The sequence below is a fragment of the Oncorhynchus nerka genome, linkage group LG11 (genome assembly GCF_034236695.1).
Source record: "Oncorhynchus nerka isolate Pitt River linkage group LG11, Oner_Uvic_2.0, whole genome shotgun sequence".
Taxonomy (NCBI): domain Eukaryota; kingdom Metazoa; phylum Chordata; class Actinopteri; order Salmoniformes; family Salmonidae; genus Oncorhynchus; species Oncorhynchus nerka.
The window spans coordinates 67,897,710-67,917,157 of record NC_088406.1 but is presented as its reverse complement, the minus strand read 5'-3'; the positions used below and the strand labels follow the sequence as shown (position 1 = coordinate 67,917,157).

The following is a 19,448-nucleotide window of genomic DNA, read 5'->3' as shown; positions in this document are numbered from 1 at the left end:
TAACCCACTGTTCCTAGGCCGTCATAAATAAGTAAGAATTTGTTCTTAACTGACTCTCCTAGTTAAGATAAGGGTTAAGGTTAGGTTTAGGGGAAGGGTTTGTGAAAATGATGAGTAGTTAAAGTAGCTAGAGTAATAAGTAGTTGCAGTTGCAAAAATGCTACATTTGTCCATGATTACACACATTTGGTCGCTAGAAGTTTGCGTTATGCGCCCACCCATCCACCCTCTTTTCGTTTTTGCCTTAAGTAACCTACTGTCATACCAAAAGTAACATATACTAATTTGAGTGTCCCAGATTTATGTAGACCAATGTAATGTAACATAATGTAAAGTAAACATATCATGCCAAATGGAGTGGCATGCATTTTAGTAAAACAATGTTTTGCTCTGAGACCAGGCTGACTACGTTTGAGTCCTATACTGTAGTTACATAATGACTTAATTGTTGTTAAACCCATCATGGTGGACCTAAATATGGGTAAAAAATAAGTAATCTATGGTAAATCAAAATTCATCAGACAAACCTGACTAAACTATTGTACAATAGGTGTTTGTGTAAGTATATTTAGTAAGTGTATATTGGTTGTAAAGCTGTCTGGTGTATGGAGAATAAGGTGAGATCAGATGTGATGTATATTAAAGAGAGTCATGGAAAGTCTTAGAATGAAAAGTCACATTTTGTGTTTATTAAACATAAACAAGTTTTAAATTCACCATTGAAAACCGCACATACATGTCTCAACTAATGCTAAAAATCAGCATGAACTTGAACTGCATTAATTCTCATGAAAAGTGTCTTGGGAAAAAATAAAGTAGTTAAATGGATGTAATGAAATAGGCATTTGTGAACGTCATATAACCTACACAACACTATGTAATAAACCTTTAACTTATATATGCATTATACTGTATATATCACACAATGTCTGGATGCAATATTCTATTCAGGACTATTCAACACTGAAACCTGTCCCTATCGTTATTCCAAATGCATCTGTGGATCTTTTCTGTTGACAGCAATGAAAATTCATCTTTGTCTTGAGGGAAGATTAAGAAGCATCCTGATTGGCTCTATGGATCTTGTCCAGCTGACTGAGCCTATTCAGAGCTTTTGCTGAGAGGCTTGGGGGTGGGCCTAGTGGGGGCTTCCACTGTGACAGCTAACCAATGAGCAGCATGAAGTAGGAAGATAAGAGGGTAGATAAAGATGAGAAAGGAATCATGTTCTGTACACACAAATAAAAGGAACTCAGGGAAAGGGACACCCTCAAAGAGTACATGCATGGTTACATGGGCAAAAGGAGAGAACTACTAAATGTGAATGTGAGCGAGAAATACATAAGGGTTAGCTTGGAGGAAGGATCTAAGGTAAAGATCTAAGGCAAAAAAAAGGTTAGAGGGCAGGACTAAAGCTAATGAGAGAAAGTTAATGAAAGAAAGTGAAGGTTGGCAGCATGTCACCGCACTAACACCAATGATGGGGAGACAATGTGTTGGTTACCTCTTATGTTATGAAGTGTAATGTTTTTCTGCTGGTGTATCCTGAGGTAGTTCCTCTCCGAAACCCTCAGAGAAGGCAAATGGCCTTTGTCATGTGTGGACCTTCAGGTGCCTCTTCAGATGATGATGGCGTGAGAACCTCTTCTCACACTGAGGGCAGCTATAGGGTTTCTCCCCTGTGTGGACCCTCTGGTGCCTCTTCAAGGTGCCAGCCTCTGCGAAGCACATGTGACACTGGGTACAGCTGAAGGGTTTCTCCCCTGTGTGGACCCTCTGGTGGATCTTCACATAGTTCGCCTCAGCAAAGCACTTCCCACATCTGGGGCAGGCATACGGCTTGTCAGCGTCAGTCCTAATATTCGGCTTCCCACGTTGTGACCCAATGACACCAGAGTAGCTAGAAGCAGGAGCCACCACCCTTAGCTGGTTAGTCTTTGAGCTCCCTGCTTGACCTCTAGCCATTGTTTGGGTGTTGTTGGGTTTGTCTGGTGTGTTATAGGCTAGGTACCTCTTGTGGTGAATGCCCATCCTGACCCTGTCTGTATTGGTGGGGTAACCATGAGGCAGCTGAGGAAGGCTAGACTCAGGTCCAGGCTTTCTATTAACCCATTCATCCGGAATTAGACGAGATCCTGAAGGAGAAGACAGACTTTCCGAAAGACTCCCATCAGGGGGGTCTCCCACCACTCTCTGTAAAGGCTGAAGCCCAGGGTGACCTGCTCTGTTCATCATGGATACTGTGGTGTTTGTATCATAGGAATAGGAGGGTCTATCTCTATCAGCCCCAGGCCCTGCTTCCTCCCTGCACTGAGACTGTGAAGAGAAGGGTCTGGGCTGCAGACTGGATCCCTGACTGGAGCCTCTGTCTCTCTGATGACCACCAGGACTGAGGTTGTTCAGTCCACCTGTCCACTGGTTGTGTTCTGTGTGGTGGTGGAGTCTTTGTTCCTCGCGGTTCAGTCCTGGTTCTGACTCGGGAAAGAAGAGTGACAGCTCCTGATCCAGGGTTCTGATCCGGGGCCGGGGTTTGTGACCAGCCGCTTCAGAGGGCCAGTCTCTCCCACCAGCAACACCGGATATCAGCAGTTCCTCATGGACTGCAGACTGTAAACACAAATTGAACCGAAAAGCATATAGGTTTATATAATAAATAATTTGCTGTACACACAGAAACATGAATATTGATAACCACAGACAAGTGCATCTCCAACACTGTGATTCAAGTACCTAAGATGGAGCCATTGGAGTTTCTTAAATGTCCATACTGTATGTGTTGATTCAAGAATTAAGGATATTGTTTTGGTTCGACTGAGACAAGTGAAACTCAGTCCCTGTAATGATACAAAAATAACCAAGTCAGTCAGCACAGAGTGAATTTTGTATTGAATTTCAATAAAATATCATATATTCATATATATTCACATACCGTGAAGTACAGTACTTTTATTGCACAAAATGATACGTGACAAGAATAACTTCTCACTTCGGTAACACTACATTTTTCTGTAAATCTGGCACCCTCGCTTTGTTAAACTACATTTTTGAATAGTTTGCGTCACTTGAGTGGGTTGAGTCACTGACGTGATCTTTCTGTCAGGCTTTGCGCACCCTCTGCAGTGGAAGAGATCTTTGTGGGCTATACTCAGCCTTTGTGTCAGGGTAGTGAGTTGGTGTTCTGTTGATATCCCTCTAGTGGTGTGGGGGTTGTCCTTTGGCAAAGTGGGTGGGGTTTTATCCCTGTCCCCCCCGTCTCATCCTCCAGTATATATGTTGCAATAGTCTGTGCAGGGAGGCTAAGGTCAGTGTCTGGTGAAATGATCCTGTCTTATCTCGTCCTGTGTGAACTTAAAGTATGCTCCCTCTAATTCTCCCATGCCTCAGGACTACCTTGCCAGATGACTCTTGGCTGTCCCCTTTCCCAGCACCTGGTCGTGCTGCAGCTCCAGTTTCTGCTGTTTTGCATGTGGCTATGGAACCCTGACCTGTTCACCGGACGTGCTAACTTGTCCCGCACCTGCTGTCTCGACCTCTGAATTCTCGGCTATGAAAAGCCAACTGACGTTATATCCTGAGGTGCTGACCTGTTGCACCCTCTACAACCACTGTGATTATTATTTGACCCTGCTAGTCATCTATGAACTTCTGAACATCTTGAAGAACAATCTGGACTTAATGGCCTTGTACTCTTAAAATCTCCACCTGGCACAGCCAGAAGAGGACTGGCCTTCTTCAGACCCCGTTCCTCTCTAGGTTTCTTCCTAGGTTCCTGACTTTCCAGGGAGTTTTTCCTGAGCCACCGTGCTTCTACATCTGCATTACTTGCTGTTTGGGGTTTTAGGCTGGGTTTCTGTATAAGCACTTAATGACATCTGCTGATGTAAAAAGGGCTTTATAAATACATTTGATTTGATTCACACTGGTGGCAGCGGTAGCATTTCTCCCGTGTGGACCCTCTAGTGCCTCTACAGACTGGATGAGTGGGAGAAACTGGCCCGGCACAGGTGGCAGCTGAACAGTTTCTCCTCCATGTAAATCCTCTGGTGGATCTCCACCCGATTGGGGAAACTGAAGGCTTTCCCACAGAACGAACACGGGAAGCGCTTCTCTTTTGCGCTGCCACCTTTACTGATTCCATCTCTACTGCTGTTAATTGTCAATGGGCTTTTGTTGCCATTTAGTGTTGAGGTACTGGCATTGTCTGAGGTCTGGTTTAACATACGAAGACTGTGAGGAAGATGAAGGCCAGGTAGTGTCTGTGTTGTCGACAGGGTCCATGTTCCAGTTGATATATCCTATAGAAGGCAGGCTGAAGGCAGCACCTGTTAGGGGGTTAACCTGAGGCACCATCAGTCTCTCTGAATCACAACTATAGGAGCAGGATGGAGCATCGCTAGGGGAGTCGGTCTGTTCTCTCCCGCCGCATACGGACACCTCCCTGTCCCCGTAGACCAATTCTACGCCTCGCCCTGGTCTCATCCAGTCTGCTGTCATAGAAACTAGGTTAAGATGTTGTTTTGTGTTCCATTGTCTGTTTCTGGTAGTGGTTAACAGTTTTATTCCCCAGCCCAGAGTTGAAAATGCAGTCCCAACCACTGACCTCCACCATGTTGCCTCTAGTCCTGGCCTGCTCAGTGATGTTGTCCCCTGGGCCCTTGGATGCACACGTCTGGGTTTGGGAATCCAAGATGGCCCCCCAGTCTCTGTTAGCCTCCAGCCAAACAACTGTAGGAAAAAGGTTCGAAAATAGACTTTACAAACATGGCAGAGAATTCTACATATGGAGTTTCTTTTGTCAATTACCTGGTCAAGTTCATACATTATAATGTGTGGTTTTCTATGTAAACATAAGTTATATTGATTTCATGAATGAAGAAATAACAACAGCCATGTGCATCACTATTCCCATTGAAGATCTATTACTGTATGTAGGCTATATGTATTTCTCCCTCACCTTGCTCCCCCATCTTTACTCCACTTAGCAGATACATGCTCTCTGGTCCATCTTCTATTGTCTCCTCTTTGACCAGCAGCAGATCAGGCTTCCAATCCTCCATGTCTACTGACTGTAAGAGATAAAGAGTGAGAGGATATTGGATCAAGAAATTTGATATGAGCACCCTGCTATAGAGTATCTTCTGATTGGGTAATTGCTATGAGATTGCTATGAGTAGTATGCAAACTTGTTAGTTGATTTGATCACTTGACACTCTTTAATAGTTTTATAATTCAAAGGCATGGTCAAGGCCTGGGCCCATATCCACAAAGAGTCTCAGAGTAAGAGTGTTGATCTTTAAATATGTTATTCAGTATGATCTGAAAGGCTAAACTGATCCTAGATCAGCACTCCTACTCTCAGAGGCTTTGTGGATACAGGCCCTGACCTAATACCATTCAGACAGTAGTTCACAGTGGGCTCACCTCAGTGAGACTCTGTGTGGTCCTGTGTTGCTCAGCTGGTTCCTCTGTGGGTTCAGGAGGAGGTGTAGTCTGGTTGTCCTCCATGACCATGGTCCCCTCAGGGTTCCCCAGACCCTCCTCACACCCCTCCACCTTTATCAGCAGCACCTCTGGACCCTCCTCATGGATGAGAGGTGATACAGATTACACAGACATACACTCCCTCAGGTAAGTACACACAGATAATAAACACACATTTAATTTGGAGTGTTTACCCATCCCCACTAAGTTTGAGTACTGTACTGTAGTTACAGAATGACTTCATTGTTGTTAAACCCATCATGGTGGATATAAATATGATGTTGTGGGTAAAAACAAGTCAGCAATGATAAGTCAAGTAATCATCAGACAAACCTGACTAAAAACTCTGACACACCCAGTAGGTGTTTCTTAGTGTGTGGGTATTTGTAGGTAGATTTGTTGAGTGTTCACTGAGTGTACAAACCATTAGGAACATCTCCAGAATACAATTCATTGGGGCATGGACTCTACAAGGTGTCGGAAGCGTTCCACAGGGATGCTGGCCCATGTTGACTGCAATGATTCCCACAGTTGTGTCAAGTTGGCTGGATGTCCTTTGGGTGGTGGACCATTCTTGATACACGCGGGAAACTATTGAGCGTGAAAAACACAGCAGTGTTGAAGTTCTTGACACACTCAAATCGGGTGCACCTGGCAACTACTACCATACCTGTTCAAAGGCACTTAAACATTTTGTCTTGCCCATTCATATATACACAATCCATGTCTCAATGCTTAAAAATCCTTCTTTAACCTGTCTCTTCCCCTTCATTTACACTGATTGAAGTGGATTTAATAGGTGACATCAATAAGAGATCATAGCTTTCACCTGGTCAGTCTATGTCATGGAAATAGCAGGTGTTTCTAATGTTTATTGCACTAAGTGGATATTGGTGAAAAATCACTGTTGTGTATATACAGAATAGGGTGAGATCAGATGTGACGTATGCTAAAGAGAGTCTCAATCAAATTGTGTTTATTGATCAACAAGTTTTAAATACACCATATGAAAACCACACATACATGTCTCAACAAATAACCCGCCTGAAGTTAATCAACTGCATTCATTTTCTCATTAAAGGTGTCTTTGGAAAATCTGCAAACGTCAGACACACAGCACAAACACAATATGAAAAAGACTTTTCGGCTTTATACCAAACATCATGAACACATGCTCTTTCCATGACATGAACTGGCCAAGTGAATGCAGGTGAATTGCTATGATCCCTGATTGATGTCACTTGTTAAATCCACTTCAATCAGGGTAGATGAAGGGGAGGAGACAGGTTATAGAAGGATTTACTTTACTTGACACCCAGCGTCAACACGTTATGACAGTCATAACCTGTAATAATATGGTCATAACACATATTTAAACCTATTTTGAAATGTATTGCGTTATTTTATGGCTGGTTATGACACCTACATAAGAGTGCCCTGCTAGAGCTGCAGGGTCAACTGTAAGTACTGTTATTGTGAAGTAGAAACATGTAGAAGAAACAACGGCTCAGCCGCAACACTCACTACCCAGTTCCAAACTGCCTCTAGAAGCAATGTCAACACAAGAACTATTTGACGGGAAATTAGTTTCCATGGCCGAGCAGCCGCAAACAAGCCTAAGATCACCACGTGCAATGCCAAGTGTCGGCTGGAGTGGTATAAAGCCATTGGACTCAGTGGTAACGCGTCTCTAGAGTGATGAATCACGCTTCACCATCTGGCAGTCCGACGGACGAATCTGGGTTTGGCGGATGCCAGGAGAATGCTACCTGCCCGAATGCATAGTGCCAACTGTAAAGTTTGGTGGAGGAGGAATAATGGTCTGGGGCTGTTGTTCATGGTTCGGGCTAGGCCCCTTAGTTTCAGTGAAGGGATACCTTAAAGCTACAGCATACAATGACATTCTAGACGATTTGTGGCAACAGTTTGGGGAAGGCCCTTTCCTGTTTCAGCATGACAATGACCCCGTGCACAAAGTGAGGTCTATACAGAAATGTACCCGTTCCAGTCCCCTCTAGACAGGTCAGTCTGTCTCTCTAAACCCAAGGGTCCACCTCTGTAGCGTAAGAACAAGACAGATCATCAATGCCAGTGTCTAACGCATCACCATCTCCACAGGAATAAACCATACTCTGGCTCTGGTGAAATAACGGTAAGTACACCAAGCCAGGCTCAGGAGGACAGACCGGTGGCCCCAGTCTCTCTGGGTCTGATCTGTATTCAGATAGTGTGTGTAAGAGCCTGTGTGTTACAGTCTTGGTGTCTGTCTCTTACTTGAGGACGACATCGACTGACCTCTGTGATGCTGCGTCGGTTCCTGGACTGGAGCACAGCAGCGGTGGAAAGGTCCTCTGTGGCTACAGGGGGTGCCACTCCAGACGCTGCACCAGCCTGGGTGTCTCTGCTGTGCCGTGGGTCCTCCTCTCCACCAGACCTCTCTAGCTTGACCCCAGGGCCTGCAGCCTCTGCAGACTGACACAAGAGGGGCGGTTATTAGTGGTACATAAGTTGAATTGGATATCAATGTCATTGGGAAGTCTCACAAGCTCCCCTATGGCAGATAAATAAGGATGTACATGTAAGCAAGTGAATAGCTCAGGGGAGCCTTTCTGAAATAAAAAGGCCACATTTGATTTACAAAGTAAATGTAATTTTTAATTCAACACTATTACACTAACCTCCATCATGATAACATGCTGGGTTGAGGTTCCACTCCCCTCATCAACAGTGATTGGTTGGTCATCTCTCCATGTATTGTGTCCCGCTGGCTTCACAAGGCTCCTGTGGCCTCCAGTGAGATGTCCTTCACCTGAGAGAGTGATTGGGGGAAAAGAGATGTTTAGGTTAGGTACCATCAATGCTGAACGCTATATTGTACACTATTGACAGTTTTGGCACTGTCTAGAATTGGCAAGGATGTAAGTTAACATTTTTCATAACTTCCTGAAATACTATTTATTGATTGATGTAATATGTTCCATGCATCACATTGTTTTCACGGAGTAAATAATAGGAAATTCAGTAAATCAAGAATCTGGGTAGAATGTGATATTGTGTCTGTGCGCAAGATAGCTAAGTAATCAGGGGAATTATTGCATACAATCCCAAAACTGACCAAGACCCAATGTGGAAAACACATCTAAAGCCACACATGCGCAGAGGGGAAACGGGGCCCGCAGTCTCCTGCAACATTTACCTCTTGCCATTACTCTGTACCGGTCGAGGATCTTGACACTACTGGGACGACTGCCGAGTACGCGCTCTCGCATTGTCCTCTCAGCGCGCTCTCGTGCCACCTTCAGTTCCAGTAGTTTCCTCCGCAATACCCTGTTTTCTTTCTGGCTTTGAGTTATTTCCAAACGAAACACTGCATAGTCGTCATCTACGAGTTTACAGATATCTGCCACGGCTGCATTCGCTAGCACCTCCATAATGGAGGCTATTTGAGTGTGAAAAACCATACAGTTAGCCATTGTTGGCTAACATTAGCAGTTAACATTTAACTAGCGTCACCTAAATAACATCAACCAAGTCCTGTTTCCAACGCGAATTAAAGATTACCTAGGGTATGCGATGCTGTGATGTTACATTGATCATATTTTTAGTTCCAGGGTGTTGGTTAATAAATGTCAAAATAAGAACAACATGAAGGCTTTTCAGTTCTGTTTTCTTTTTTTTCTTTGTTTTATTGGCGAATCGCAACCAACTGCCAGGTGCATACACCACCACCTACTGCACTGGAGTGTGAGGCCCGTTACGACCTATCTATACCACTATATTATCTTAACTAACCCTGAATTTATAATAAAATAATTCCCTACAAAACTTCTTATAGAAGGTAGATGCAGTTTTTTCAATCATTGAATTGGAATCTCAGTTTACTTCCCTGAAATTCAAATTGAGCCCAACCCAGGTGTACATTATATAATCACTTAGTGACAGAGAGCCTCAAACATCACATTTATTTGTAAATATCCAGGGCAAATTAATTCTTGTTTCAGTCATGGCTTTGGTCATGTTCGTGTAGGTCAAACAAAAACACCCTAGTGATTGGTTGAACCAGAACAGCTGAGAAGTTTAGCCACGCGCTACTACTTTTTTCTGCATGGACTGTAGACCGCAAACAAATATTGTACAGAAAAGCATAAAGGTTTAGATAAGAAACTCTTTGCTGTACACACAGAAACATGACATGTATTAATAAAATGTTAACCACAGTTAAGCCATCTCTAACACTGTGATTCAAGTACCTAATAATATGGAGCCATTGGTGGAGATTATTATTATTATATAAAATCCCTATGTGTTTTGGTTCGACAGAAGGAAAACTCTGTCCCTGCAATGACACAAAAATAACCAAGTCAGTCAGCACAGAGTCAATTTTGTATTTAATTTCAACAAAATGGTCATACGCACAATTTGAAGTACAGTACTTTTATTCCACAACATACATGTGTTGTGTAGAATAACTTCTCACTATGGTAACACTTTATTCTGTAAATGTACAGTGCATTCGGAAAAGTATTCAGACCCCTTCACCTTTTCCACATTTTGTTACGTTACAGCCTTATTTTAAAATGCATTAAACATATTTTAAAAATCGTCAATCGACACATCGACACGCAAAATCCCATAATAACAAGCAAAAACAGATTTTTAGAAATTCTTGCCCCCAAAAAAATGAAATTCCTTATTTACATAAGTATTCAGACCCTTTGCTATGAGACTCGAAATTGAGCTCAGGTGCATTCTGTTTCCATTGATCATCCTTGAGACATTTCTGCAACTAGACTGGAGTCCAGCTGTGGTAAATTCAATTGATTGTACATGATTTGGAAAGGCAAACACCTGTCTATATAAGCAAAAACCAAACCTTGAGGTTGAAGGAATTGTCCGTAGAGCTCCGAAACAGGGTTGTAATCGAGGCACAGATCTGGGAAAGGGTACCAAAACATTTTTCCAGCATTGAAGATCCCCAAGAACACAGTGGCCTCCATCATTCTTAAATGGAAGAAGTTTGGAACCACGAAGACTCTTCCTAGAGCTGGCCGCCCGGCAAAACTGAGCATTCGGAGGATTTGGGCCATGGTCAGGGAGGTGACCAAGAACCCGATGGTCACTCTGACAGAGCTCAAGAGTTTCTCTCTGGAGATGGGAGAACCTTCCAGAAGGACAACCATCTCTGCAGCACTCCACCAATCAGGTCTTCATTGTGGCAAGGTGGCACATTACAGCCCGCTCTGAGTTTGCCAGAAGGCACCTAAAGGACTCTCAGACCATGAGAATCAAGATTCTCCGGTCTGATGAAACCAATATTGAACTCTTTGGCCTAAATGCCAAGCTTCATGTCTGAAGGAACCCTGGCACCATGAGTGAAGCATGGTGGTGGCAGCATGATGCTGTAGGGATGTTTTTCAGCGGCAGGGACTGGGAGACTAGTCAGGATCGAGGGAAATATGAACGGAGCAGAGTACAGAAAGATCCTTGATGAAAACCTACTCCAAAGCGCTCAGGACCTCAGACTGGGGTGAAAGTTCACCTTCCAACAGGACAACGACCCTAAGCACACAGCCAAGACAACGCAGGTGTGGCTTCCAGACAAGTCTCTGAATGTCCTTGAGTGACCCAGCCAGAGCCCGGACTCAAACCCGATCGAACATCTATGGAGAGACCTGAAAATAGCTGTGCAGTGACGCTCCCCATCCAACCCGACAGAGCTTGAGAGGATATGCAGAACAGAATGGGACAAACTCTCCAAATACAGCTGTTTCAAGCTTTGAACGGCATACCTAAAACAACTTGAGGCTGTAATCACTGACAAAGGTGCTTTAAAGTTATGAGTAAAGGGTCTGAATACTTATGTAAATGTGATATTTACTGTTTTTGCTTGTCATTAAGGGGTATTGTGTGTAGATTGTTGAGGATTTTTTTTTTATTTCATCCATTTTAGAATAAGGCTGTAACGTAACACAATTTGGAAAAAGTCAAGGGATCTGAATACTTTGCGAATGCACAGTAAATAATTTTTTTGTAAATCTAGTAACCTCAACTTGAGCAAATACATTTTAGAACACTTTGGAAAAGGTTCAACATTACACACATCTTCACTACTTCATGTAAAGGGACAGTTGTCACTCCTCCCCAATGAAACATTTTTACCTTTGAACGGGGTATGGTAGTAGGTGCCAGGCTCATGTATTTAAGTGTGTCAAAAACTGCAAACTGCTGGGTTTTTCATGCTCAACAGCTTCCTGTGTGTATCAAGAATGGTCCACCACCCAAAAGACAACTTGACACAATTGTGAAAAGCATTGGAGTCCCCTCCAATACTTTTGACATCTTGTAGAGTCAATGCCCCAACGAATTGAGTCTTTTCCGTGGGCAAAAGGGGGTGCAACACAATAATAGAAAGATGTTCCTAATGTTTTGTGCATTCAGTGTACATGGCTTGTGTGCATTTTCTGCTGGAGTATTCTGAGGTAGCCTCTCTGAGAACCTCTTCCGGCAGTGCATACAGGCAAACAACATCTTCAGGTGCACTCTTCAACTGGTGCTGGTGGGAGAACCTCTTCTCACACTTGGAGAAGCTGTATGATTTCTTCCGTGTGGACCCTCTGGCACCTCTTCAGCTAGTACGAGTGGGAGAAATTGGCCCGGCACACGTGTAAGCCGACTACTTTCTCCCCCGTGAGCTTTCCCACAGAACGGACAAGGGAAGAGCTTTTCTATGCCACCGGATCTACTAATAGAATTATTACTCCTGTCCTTTGTCAATAGGCTTCTGTAGCCATTTACTGTTGAGCCACAGGCGTTGTCCGAGGTCTGGTTTAACATTAGGAGAGTGTGAGGAGGGCGAAAGCCAGGGAGTGTCTGTGTTGTCGCAGGGTCTAGTTGATAGATCCTATAGAAGGCAGGCTGAAGGCAGCACCTGTTAGGGGGTTAACCTGAGGCATCATCAGTCTCTCTGAATCACAACTATAGGAGCAGGACGGAGCATTATTAGCCGAGTCGGTCTGTTCTCTCCCGCAGCATTCAGACACCTCCCTGTCCCCCGCGGACCACATCTACGCCACACCCTGGTCTCAGCCAATCTGTTGTCATGGAGACTAAGTTTGGTTGTTTAATGTTCTACTGTCTGTTTCTGGGCATGGCTAACGGTGTTGTTCCCCAGCCCAGAGTTAAGGGAGCTGTCCCATCCACAGACCTCAACTATGTCGCCTCTGGTCCTGGCTTGCTTGGTGATGTTGTCCCCTGGGCCCTTGGCTGCACCCATCTGGGTTCCAAAATGGCTACCCAGTCTCCTCTGTTAGCCTCCAGCCAACCGCCTGCAGGAAGAAGTTACAAAAACATGGCAGTGGTAACTCTAGATATGGAGTTGAGTCAATTACCTGGTCAAGTTCATACATTATGTGTGTTTTTATAACATACATTTATAACAAGCCACCATATTGTGTCAGTCTGCTAGGGACCTTTTCTTAATGTATTAAGTTTGTATGTTATTTATAACAACAGCTAAGTTAAGACATGTACCATGAGCCTACATTCATAATTTGGTGTCATTTGGACCTATAGTTCATGAGAAGAAATATTTGTTTGTGTGCATATTTTAAGATGTTAGCGTATGTGCCAATATGCATCTGCTGGTATAGTGTGGCCATCTTTGAATGCACTAACATTATTTTCTCAAACTCTTTAAGTACTATTGTGATGAGCCCAAAGACCAAATTTGGAGTGAATCTGATTTTTAGTCCATGAGAAGTACATTTTCTATGATTAATTTAAAGCGGCAGCGGTGCGGCAGCGTCGCCTAGTGGTTAGAGTATTGGACTTATAACCGAAAGGTTGCAAGTTTGAATCCCTGAGCTGACAAGGTACAAATCTGTCATTCTGCTCCCTGAACTGACAAGGCAGTTAATCCACTGTTCCTAGGCTGTCATTGAAAATAAGAATTTGTTCTTAACTGACTTGCCTAAAAAGTTAAAGGATAAAAAAATATATAACTTTTTGGGTGACCCAACCAAATTTACATAGAAATGTGAGTTATAGGTCACTCATTGAAAGCAAGTCTCAGAAGCAGTAGATCTGTTCTGTGTGCGCTATTTCTATGCTTGCCATGCTTAAGTTGAGTTTTGGGGTAATTTACTTTTGTACAACAAATCAAGTCGTATTTGTCACATGCGCCGAATACAACAGGTGTAGTAGACCTTACAGTGAAATGCTTACTTACAAGCCCTTAAACCAACAATGCAGCTTTTAGAAAATGCCACAAGAGATAAGAATAACAAATAATTAAAGAACAGCAGTAGCGGGGCTATATACAGGGGGTACCGCTACAGAGTCCATGTCAATGTGCGGGGGGCACCGGTGTCGAGGTAATATGTACACGTAGATAGAGTTATTAAAGTGAGTAGCAGCAGCTTCAAACAGCTGAAAAACAATATTTTTGGTTATTGAAAAGATGGTGAAAATGATTCTCTACATTGCTTGTTTTTGCTCATTTTGTGAGAAACTGAAATTAGGCAAACTATTAGAATTTCAGCAACCAGTAAACGGCAGTGCAATTTCTGCATATTGCACCTTTAATTAAGCAGTTTTTATTTATCAATAACTCAGCCATCTCTTAACCAATCCCTTAACTTAGTTTGATAAAAGCTAAAGTAAAACTCCTCAAAAACGATCATATTTGTTTCATTAGTCCACGGTTGATATAGTCCCAAAATGTTTTGCATGTCAGCAATCAAGTTTTAAAGCTGTATAACTTTCAAAAGACAGAATACAGCTGTTATGATACATCCTTTAATAAGAGACGTAATTTTTTAATAAAATAAAATAAATAAGAATTCAGAGAACAACTTTGCTGTGAACCCCTAATAATGTATTAAACATTTATAGCGCATTTCATTACAGACAGAATATGTATACTAAAGTGAGACTCCATGAGAAGAAAAAAAGTCTTAGAATGAAGTCCCATTTTGCGTTTATTAAAGTTTTAAAATACACCATATGAAAAAATAATAATAATAACACAGGTCTCAACCACAAATTTGCATGATCAAATGTATAGATTTTCATTTAAAAGTGTTCTGGGAAAAATTAAGTCGTTTTTGAAAGGAAATGGGCATTTGAACATCATATAGCCTACACAGTACCAAACACAATATGTAACATACTGTTTTGGATTATATACCACAAAATGTCTGGATGCAATATTCTACCCAGGAATATTCAATTCTGAAATGTATTACTCTCATTATTCCAAATGCATCTGGGAATGCTTTCTGCTGACAACAATAAAAAGGTATCTTTGTCTTTAATGCAGGGTTTGATTGAAAAGTCAGAAGCTATCGAGTGGAATGGTTTTTCTGCTGGTGCATCCTGAGATAGCTCCTCTCTGAGAACCTCTTCCCGCATTGTGTACATGCGAATGGCCTTTCTCCCGTGTGGACCTTCAGGTGCATCTTAAGGTGGTCCTGGCGGGAGAACCTCTTCTCACACTGGGGGCAGTTGTAGGGTTTCTCCCCTGTGTGGACCCTCTGGTGCCTCTTTAGGGTGCCAGCCTCAGTGAAGCACATGTGACAATGGGTACAGCTGTAGGGTTTCTCCCCTGTGTGGACCCTCTGGTGGATCTCCACCTTCTGGGCGCTGCTGAAGCCTTTGTTACAGAACATGCAGAGGAACCTCTTCTCTTTACTACCACCTGACGTGGCTCCCCCTCTCCGAGCCTGGTCTCTAGCCATGTCGTTTGAGTTCAATACCTGATCGAAAAACACGTGGCCGTGAGAATCAGAAGGTCCCATTGAAGTTGACACTGGGTCATGATCCTTGAGTGCGTGTAAATGGGAGTGGGTCACAACATTTGCATTTGTCTCTAAGCTGTCCCTGTAATTTAAGAAATCTCTGCCCTGTGAGTGTTCATCTCCTAGGTGACTATCTGCATTCCATGTGGGAGGAGCGTCGCCCTCCAATTTCACAATCACCTCATCTACCACTATAACGCCCCCTTTCTTATCTAGGCACCCTTCAGAGTATACACTACCACTATACTGGTTCCTGTCCCCTTCAGAAAGATCAGTCTGGGTCTCTAAACCGAAGAGCATGTTGCCAGTGTCCATCTCTGTAGCGTAAGAACAAGACGGATCATTGCCAGTCTCTATCGGTTGACTTGGGTTGGGATGAGAATGAACCGTCCTCGAGCTTGGGTTACCGTGAAGTAAATACTCTGAGCCGGGAGCAGGTGAACAGCCCAGTCTCTCTGTGTGTACAATCCTTTGTTTAACAGTTAAGGTCTCTCTGTCTGTCTCTGACTTGAGGACAGCATTCAGCATTCCACTGACCTCCATGATGCTATGGCAGGTCCTGGGCTGCGCTGGGGCAGTGGTGTGGTCCTCCATGGCTACAGGGGGCACTCCAGTCTCGATGTCTCTGCTGTGCTGTGGGTCCTCCTCTCCTCCACGCCTCTCCTGCTTGACTCCAGGACCTGCAGACTCTGCATCTGCAGACTGACACAAGAAGAGAGAGAAGAGGTTATTACCGGTAAATGAATTGGATAACAATATCATATGGAAGTCTCACAAGCTCCCCGATGGCAGATAAATAAGGATGTACAGTGCATTATTATCCATTCATGCTATCGCATTTCTGTCTTTCTCCCCTTCATAGCCTACTTTCCTTGCCAATTCACCATCTTATAGCCTACTTTCGATTACAGGCTCAAAATGGCCAGAAACAAAGTACTTTCTTCTGAAACTCGTCAGTCTATTCTTGTCCTGAGAAATTAAGGCTATTCCATGCGAGAAATTGCAAAGAAACTGAAGATATTGTAAAACGCTGTGTACTTCTCCCTTCACAGAACAGCGCAAACTGGCTCTAACCAGAATAGAAAGAGTGGTGGGCCCCGGTGCACAACTGAGCAAGAGGACAAGTACATTAGAGTGTCTAGTTTGAGAAACAGACGCCTCACAAGTCCTCAACTGGCAGCTTCATTAAATAGTACCCGCAAAACACCCGTTTCAATGTCAACAGTGAAGAGGTGACTCTGGGATGCTGACCTTCTAGGCAGAGTTCCTCTGTCCAGTGTTTGTGTTCTTTTGCCCATCTTAATCTTTTATTTTTATTGATCAGTCTGATATATGGCTTTTTCTTTGCAACTCCTGGAATCACCTCTTCACTGTTGACATTGAGACTGGTGTTTTACAGGTACTATTCAATGAAGCTGCCAGTTGAGGACTTGTAAGGCGTCCGTTTCTCAAACTAGACACTAATGTACTTGTCCTCTTGCTCAGTTGTGCACCGGGGCCTGCCACTCCTCTTTCTAAAATCTGCTATGTCCAGCTACAATGGTCATTTACAACATCACCAAATGTCTACACTATATTTCTGATCAACTTGACGTTATTTTAATGGACAAAACGATGCGCTTTTCTTTCAAAAACAAGGACATTTCGAAGTGACCCCAAACCTTTGAACGGTAGTGTATATTTTCAGTAGCTTAGGCGACATAATTTCTCTAATTACAACGTCCTCTCTGAAGAACATATTCAAATACCACTGCCATCACATGACCGACCGCAGCAGCAGGGTTTGCAACCTTATGCAAATATTTAGGGAAAACTAGACTAATAGAGGTAATAACTTGAATAACAATAATGAAATACTACTGATGATAAAGTGTAATGGTAATACCCCTCCAATCACTTATGTTTTCAACCGTGTACAATGGTCTGGCTAATTAGATAACCTCAAATTCCAAGACCTTCACAGCACTACCTCTATCATGATAATGTGCTGTGGTGAGGTTCTACTCCCCTCATTAACAGTGATTGGTTGGTCATCTCTCCATGTATTGTGTCCTACGGGCTTCACAACACTCCTGTTGCCTCCAGTGAGATGTCCTTCACCTGAGAGTGTGATTGGGGGAAAAGAGATGGTTAGGTACGGTCAATGCTCAACGCTATATTGTACACTATTGACAATTTTTTACTCTGCCTATAATTGACAAGGATGTAAGGTAACACTTCAAATAACTTGTTGATATACTATTTATAGACCGACGTTACATGCATCATGTTTTTATTAGGTAAATAGTAAATCAATAATCTGGTTAGAATATTGTGTCTGTGCGCAAAATAGCTAAGTAATCAGGGGATTTACTGCATACTATCCAAAACTTGACCAAGACCCAATTCTGGGTAACGCATCTTAACACATGTGCAGAAGGGAACGGGGCGACGTGTAATGACCAATATATGAACGGCGAATGACAGCGCAGCCTCCCACAAAATGTACCTCTTGCCGTTACACTGTACCGGTCAAGGATCTTGACACTACTGGGATGACTGGCGAGGACGCGGTCCCGGGCCACCTTCAGTTCCAGTAGCTGTAGTTTCCTCCGCAATGTCCTGTTTTCTTTCTGGCTTTGAGTTATTTCCAAACGAAACACTGCATAGTCGTCGTCTATGAGTTTGCAGATTTCTGCAACGAATGCATTCGATAGCACCTCAACGATGGAGGCTATTTGAGTATGAAAACCCATACAGTTAGCCATTGTTAGCTGCTAGCTAGCGTTACCTAGATAACATTAATCAAGTCCCGTCTACAACGCAAAGTAAAGACGACCTGGGGTAAGTATGCGATGCTGTCTAATTAAATGAGTCATTGAGTTCAAGGGTGTTGATAAATGTCTAAATAACAAAACGATAACGTGGAAACTGTTTTGTTACTATTCGTTTCCTTTCACACTGAAGAGAAGGGTGTTATTCTTCTTCTATGGTAAATGTTAGAGGTGTGTGCATTCGAGATACTTGGGAGTATTCTGCCATTCGATTGTACATGGGTCCAATCCGAATCACATCCCTACACATACTCCGTAACCTGACGTAGTAGGCATAGAGCCACTGATTATCCATTATATTGACCGGATAGTCAAGTTTTTTTTCTCTTTTTTTTCACCTTCATTTAACCAGGTAGGCAAGTTGAGAACAAGTTCTCATTTACAATTGCGACCTGGCCAAGATAAAGCAAAGCAGTTCGACAGATACAACGACACAGAGTTACACATGGAGTAAAACAAACATACAGTCAATAATACAGTATAAACAAGTCTATATACAATGTGAGCAAATGAGGTGAGAAGGGAGGTAAAGGCAAAAAAGGCCATGGTGGCAAAGTAAATGCAATATAGCACAATAAAACACTGGAATGGTAGTTTTGCAATGGAAGAATGTGCAAAGTAGAAATAAAAATAATGGGGTGCAAAGGAGCAAAATAAATAAATAAATTAAATACAGTTGGGAAAGAGGTAGTTGTTTGGGCTAAATTGTGTGTAAGTGACCGCACTAACAATGTAACTGAATGACTACAAAAATGGAAGTCAGTTTGGAGGAGGCAAGACCATGACTTGGTCATGATTCAGGAAGATGTTATTCTTGTTGTTATTCACTAGGGATAATGTCTTAAGATAATTCAATAAAAAAAGTGTCATTTTGGTATAGAACTTTGGAATTTTTGTTTGTGTATAAAGTATTTGGCAACAAGAATTTAAAAAATCACAATCATTTCAATGGTCTTGTTATCATTGCAATAGTAACATATTATATCCTTTATGTCAAAAACATGGCTAATGTTCATAATGGTAAATAAGTATTGTGCAAGGTTTTCCCAAAATTATGACACAAATTTACATTCAAAGAACAAGTGAGTCATACAATTGCACTAGAATTGTTTATTTTTAAAATTATTTTATTGGTATTTTTTGTATGTTTTAAGATTTTCTTGTTAATACCTGTGTTTTGTTTTGTTAGACATGTTTAATGTAGCAATGTAAGTTGTTGATTTTTGTATTATGAATAAAAATGTATTAAAAAATAAAAACCTGCCTATTTCCTTACGTAATGTCACGATTCCAAAGCTATAGGATATTACAGAGAACAAGTTAGTATCTCACATCTTGGAAAATATTATAATGTTGT

The 19,448-nt window shown here is 42.5% G+C and overlaps 2 protein-coding genes across 3 annotated transcripts; both read right to left on the bottom strand.

Annotated features, from left to right (window-relative positions):
- Positions 1 to 661: 661 nt before the first annotated feature.
- Positions 662 to 9,172, bottom strand: LOC115137434 (uncharacterized). The gene is made up of 7 exons (XM_029673753.2): positions 8,678 to 9,172; positions 8,160 to 8,290; positions 7,777 to 7,953; positions 5,422 to 5,577; positions 4,955 to 5,066; positions 4,601 to 4,725; positions 662 to 2,607 (listed from the first exon to the last, which is right to left on the bottom strand). The coding sequence occupies exons 1-7, from the start codon at positions 8,952 to 8,954 to the stop codon at positions 1,594 to 1,596; spliced, it is 1,992 nt and encodes a 663-aa protein (XP_029529613.2). The 5' UTR covers positions 8,955 to 9,172; the 3' UTR covers positions 662 to 1,593.
- A 5,269-nt stretch (positions 9,173 to 14,441) lies between these two features.
- Positions 14,442 to 18,248, bottom strand: LOC115137560 (zinc finger protein 329-like). 2 transcript variants are annotated; one of them, XM_065024872.1, is made up of 4 exons: positions 17,767 to 18,248; positions 17,248 to 17,378; positions 15,816 to 15,980; positions 14,442 to 15,236 (listed from the first exon to the last, which is right to left on the bottom strand). In XM_065024872.1, the coding sequence occupies exons 1-4, from the start codon at positions 18,023 to 18,025 to the stop codon at positions 14,823 to 14,825; spliced, it is 969 nt and encodes a 322-aa protein (XP_064880944.1). In that variant the 5' UTR covers positions 18,026 to 18,248; the 3' UTR covers positions 14,442 to 14,822. The 2 variants fall into 2 exon arrangements, with proteins under 2 accessions (XP_064880944.1, XP_064880943.1); XM_065024871.1 differs by having other exon boundaries at positions 14,442 to 15,980.
- Positions 18,249 to 19,448: the final 1,200 nt, after the last annotated feature.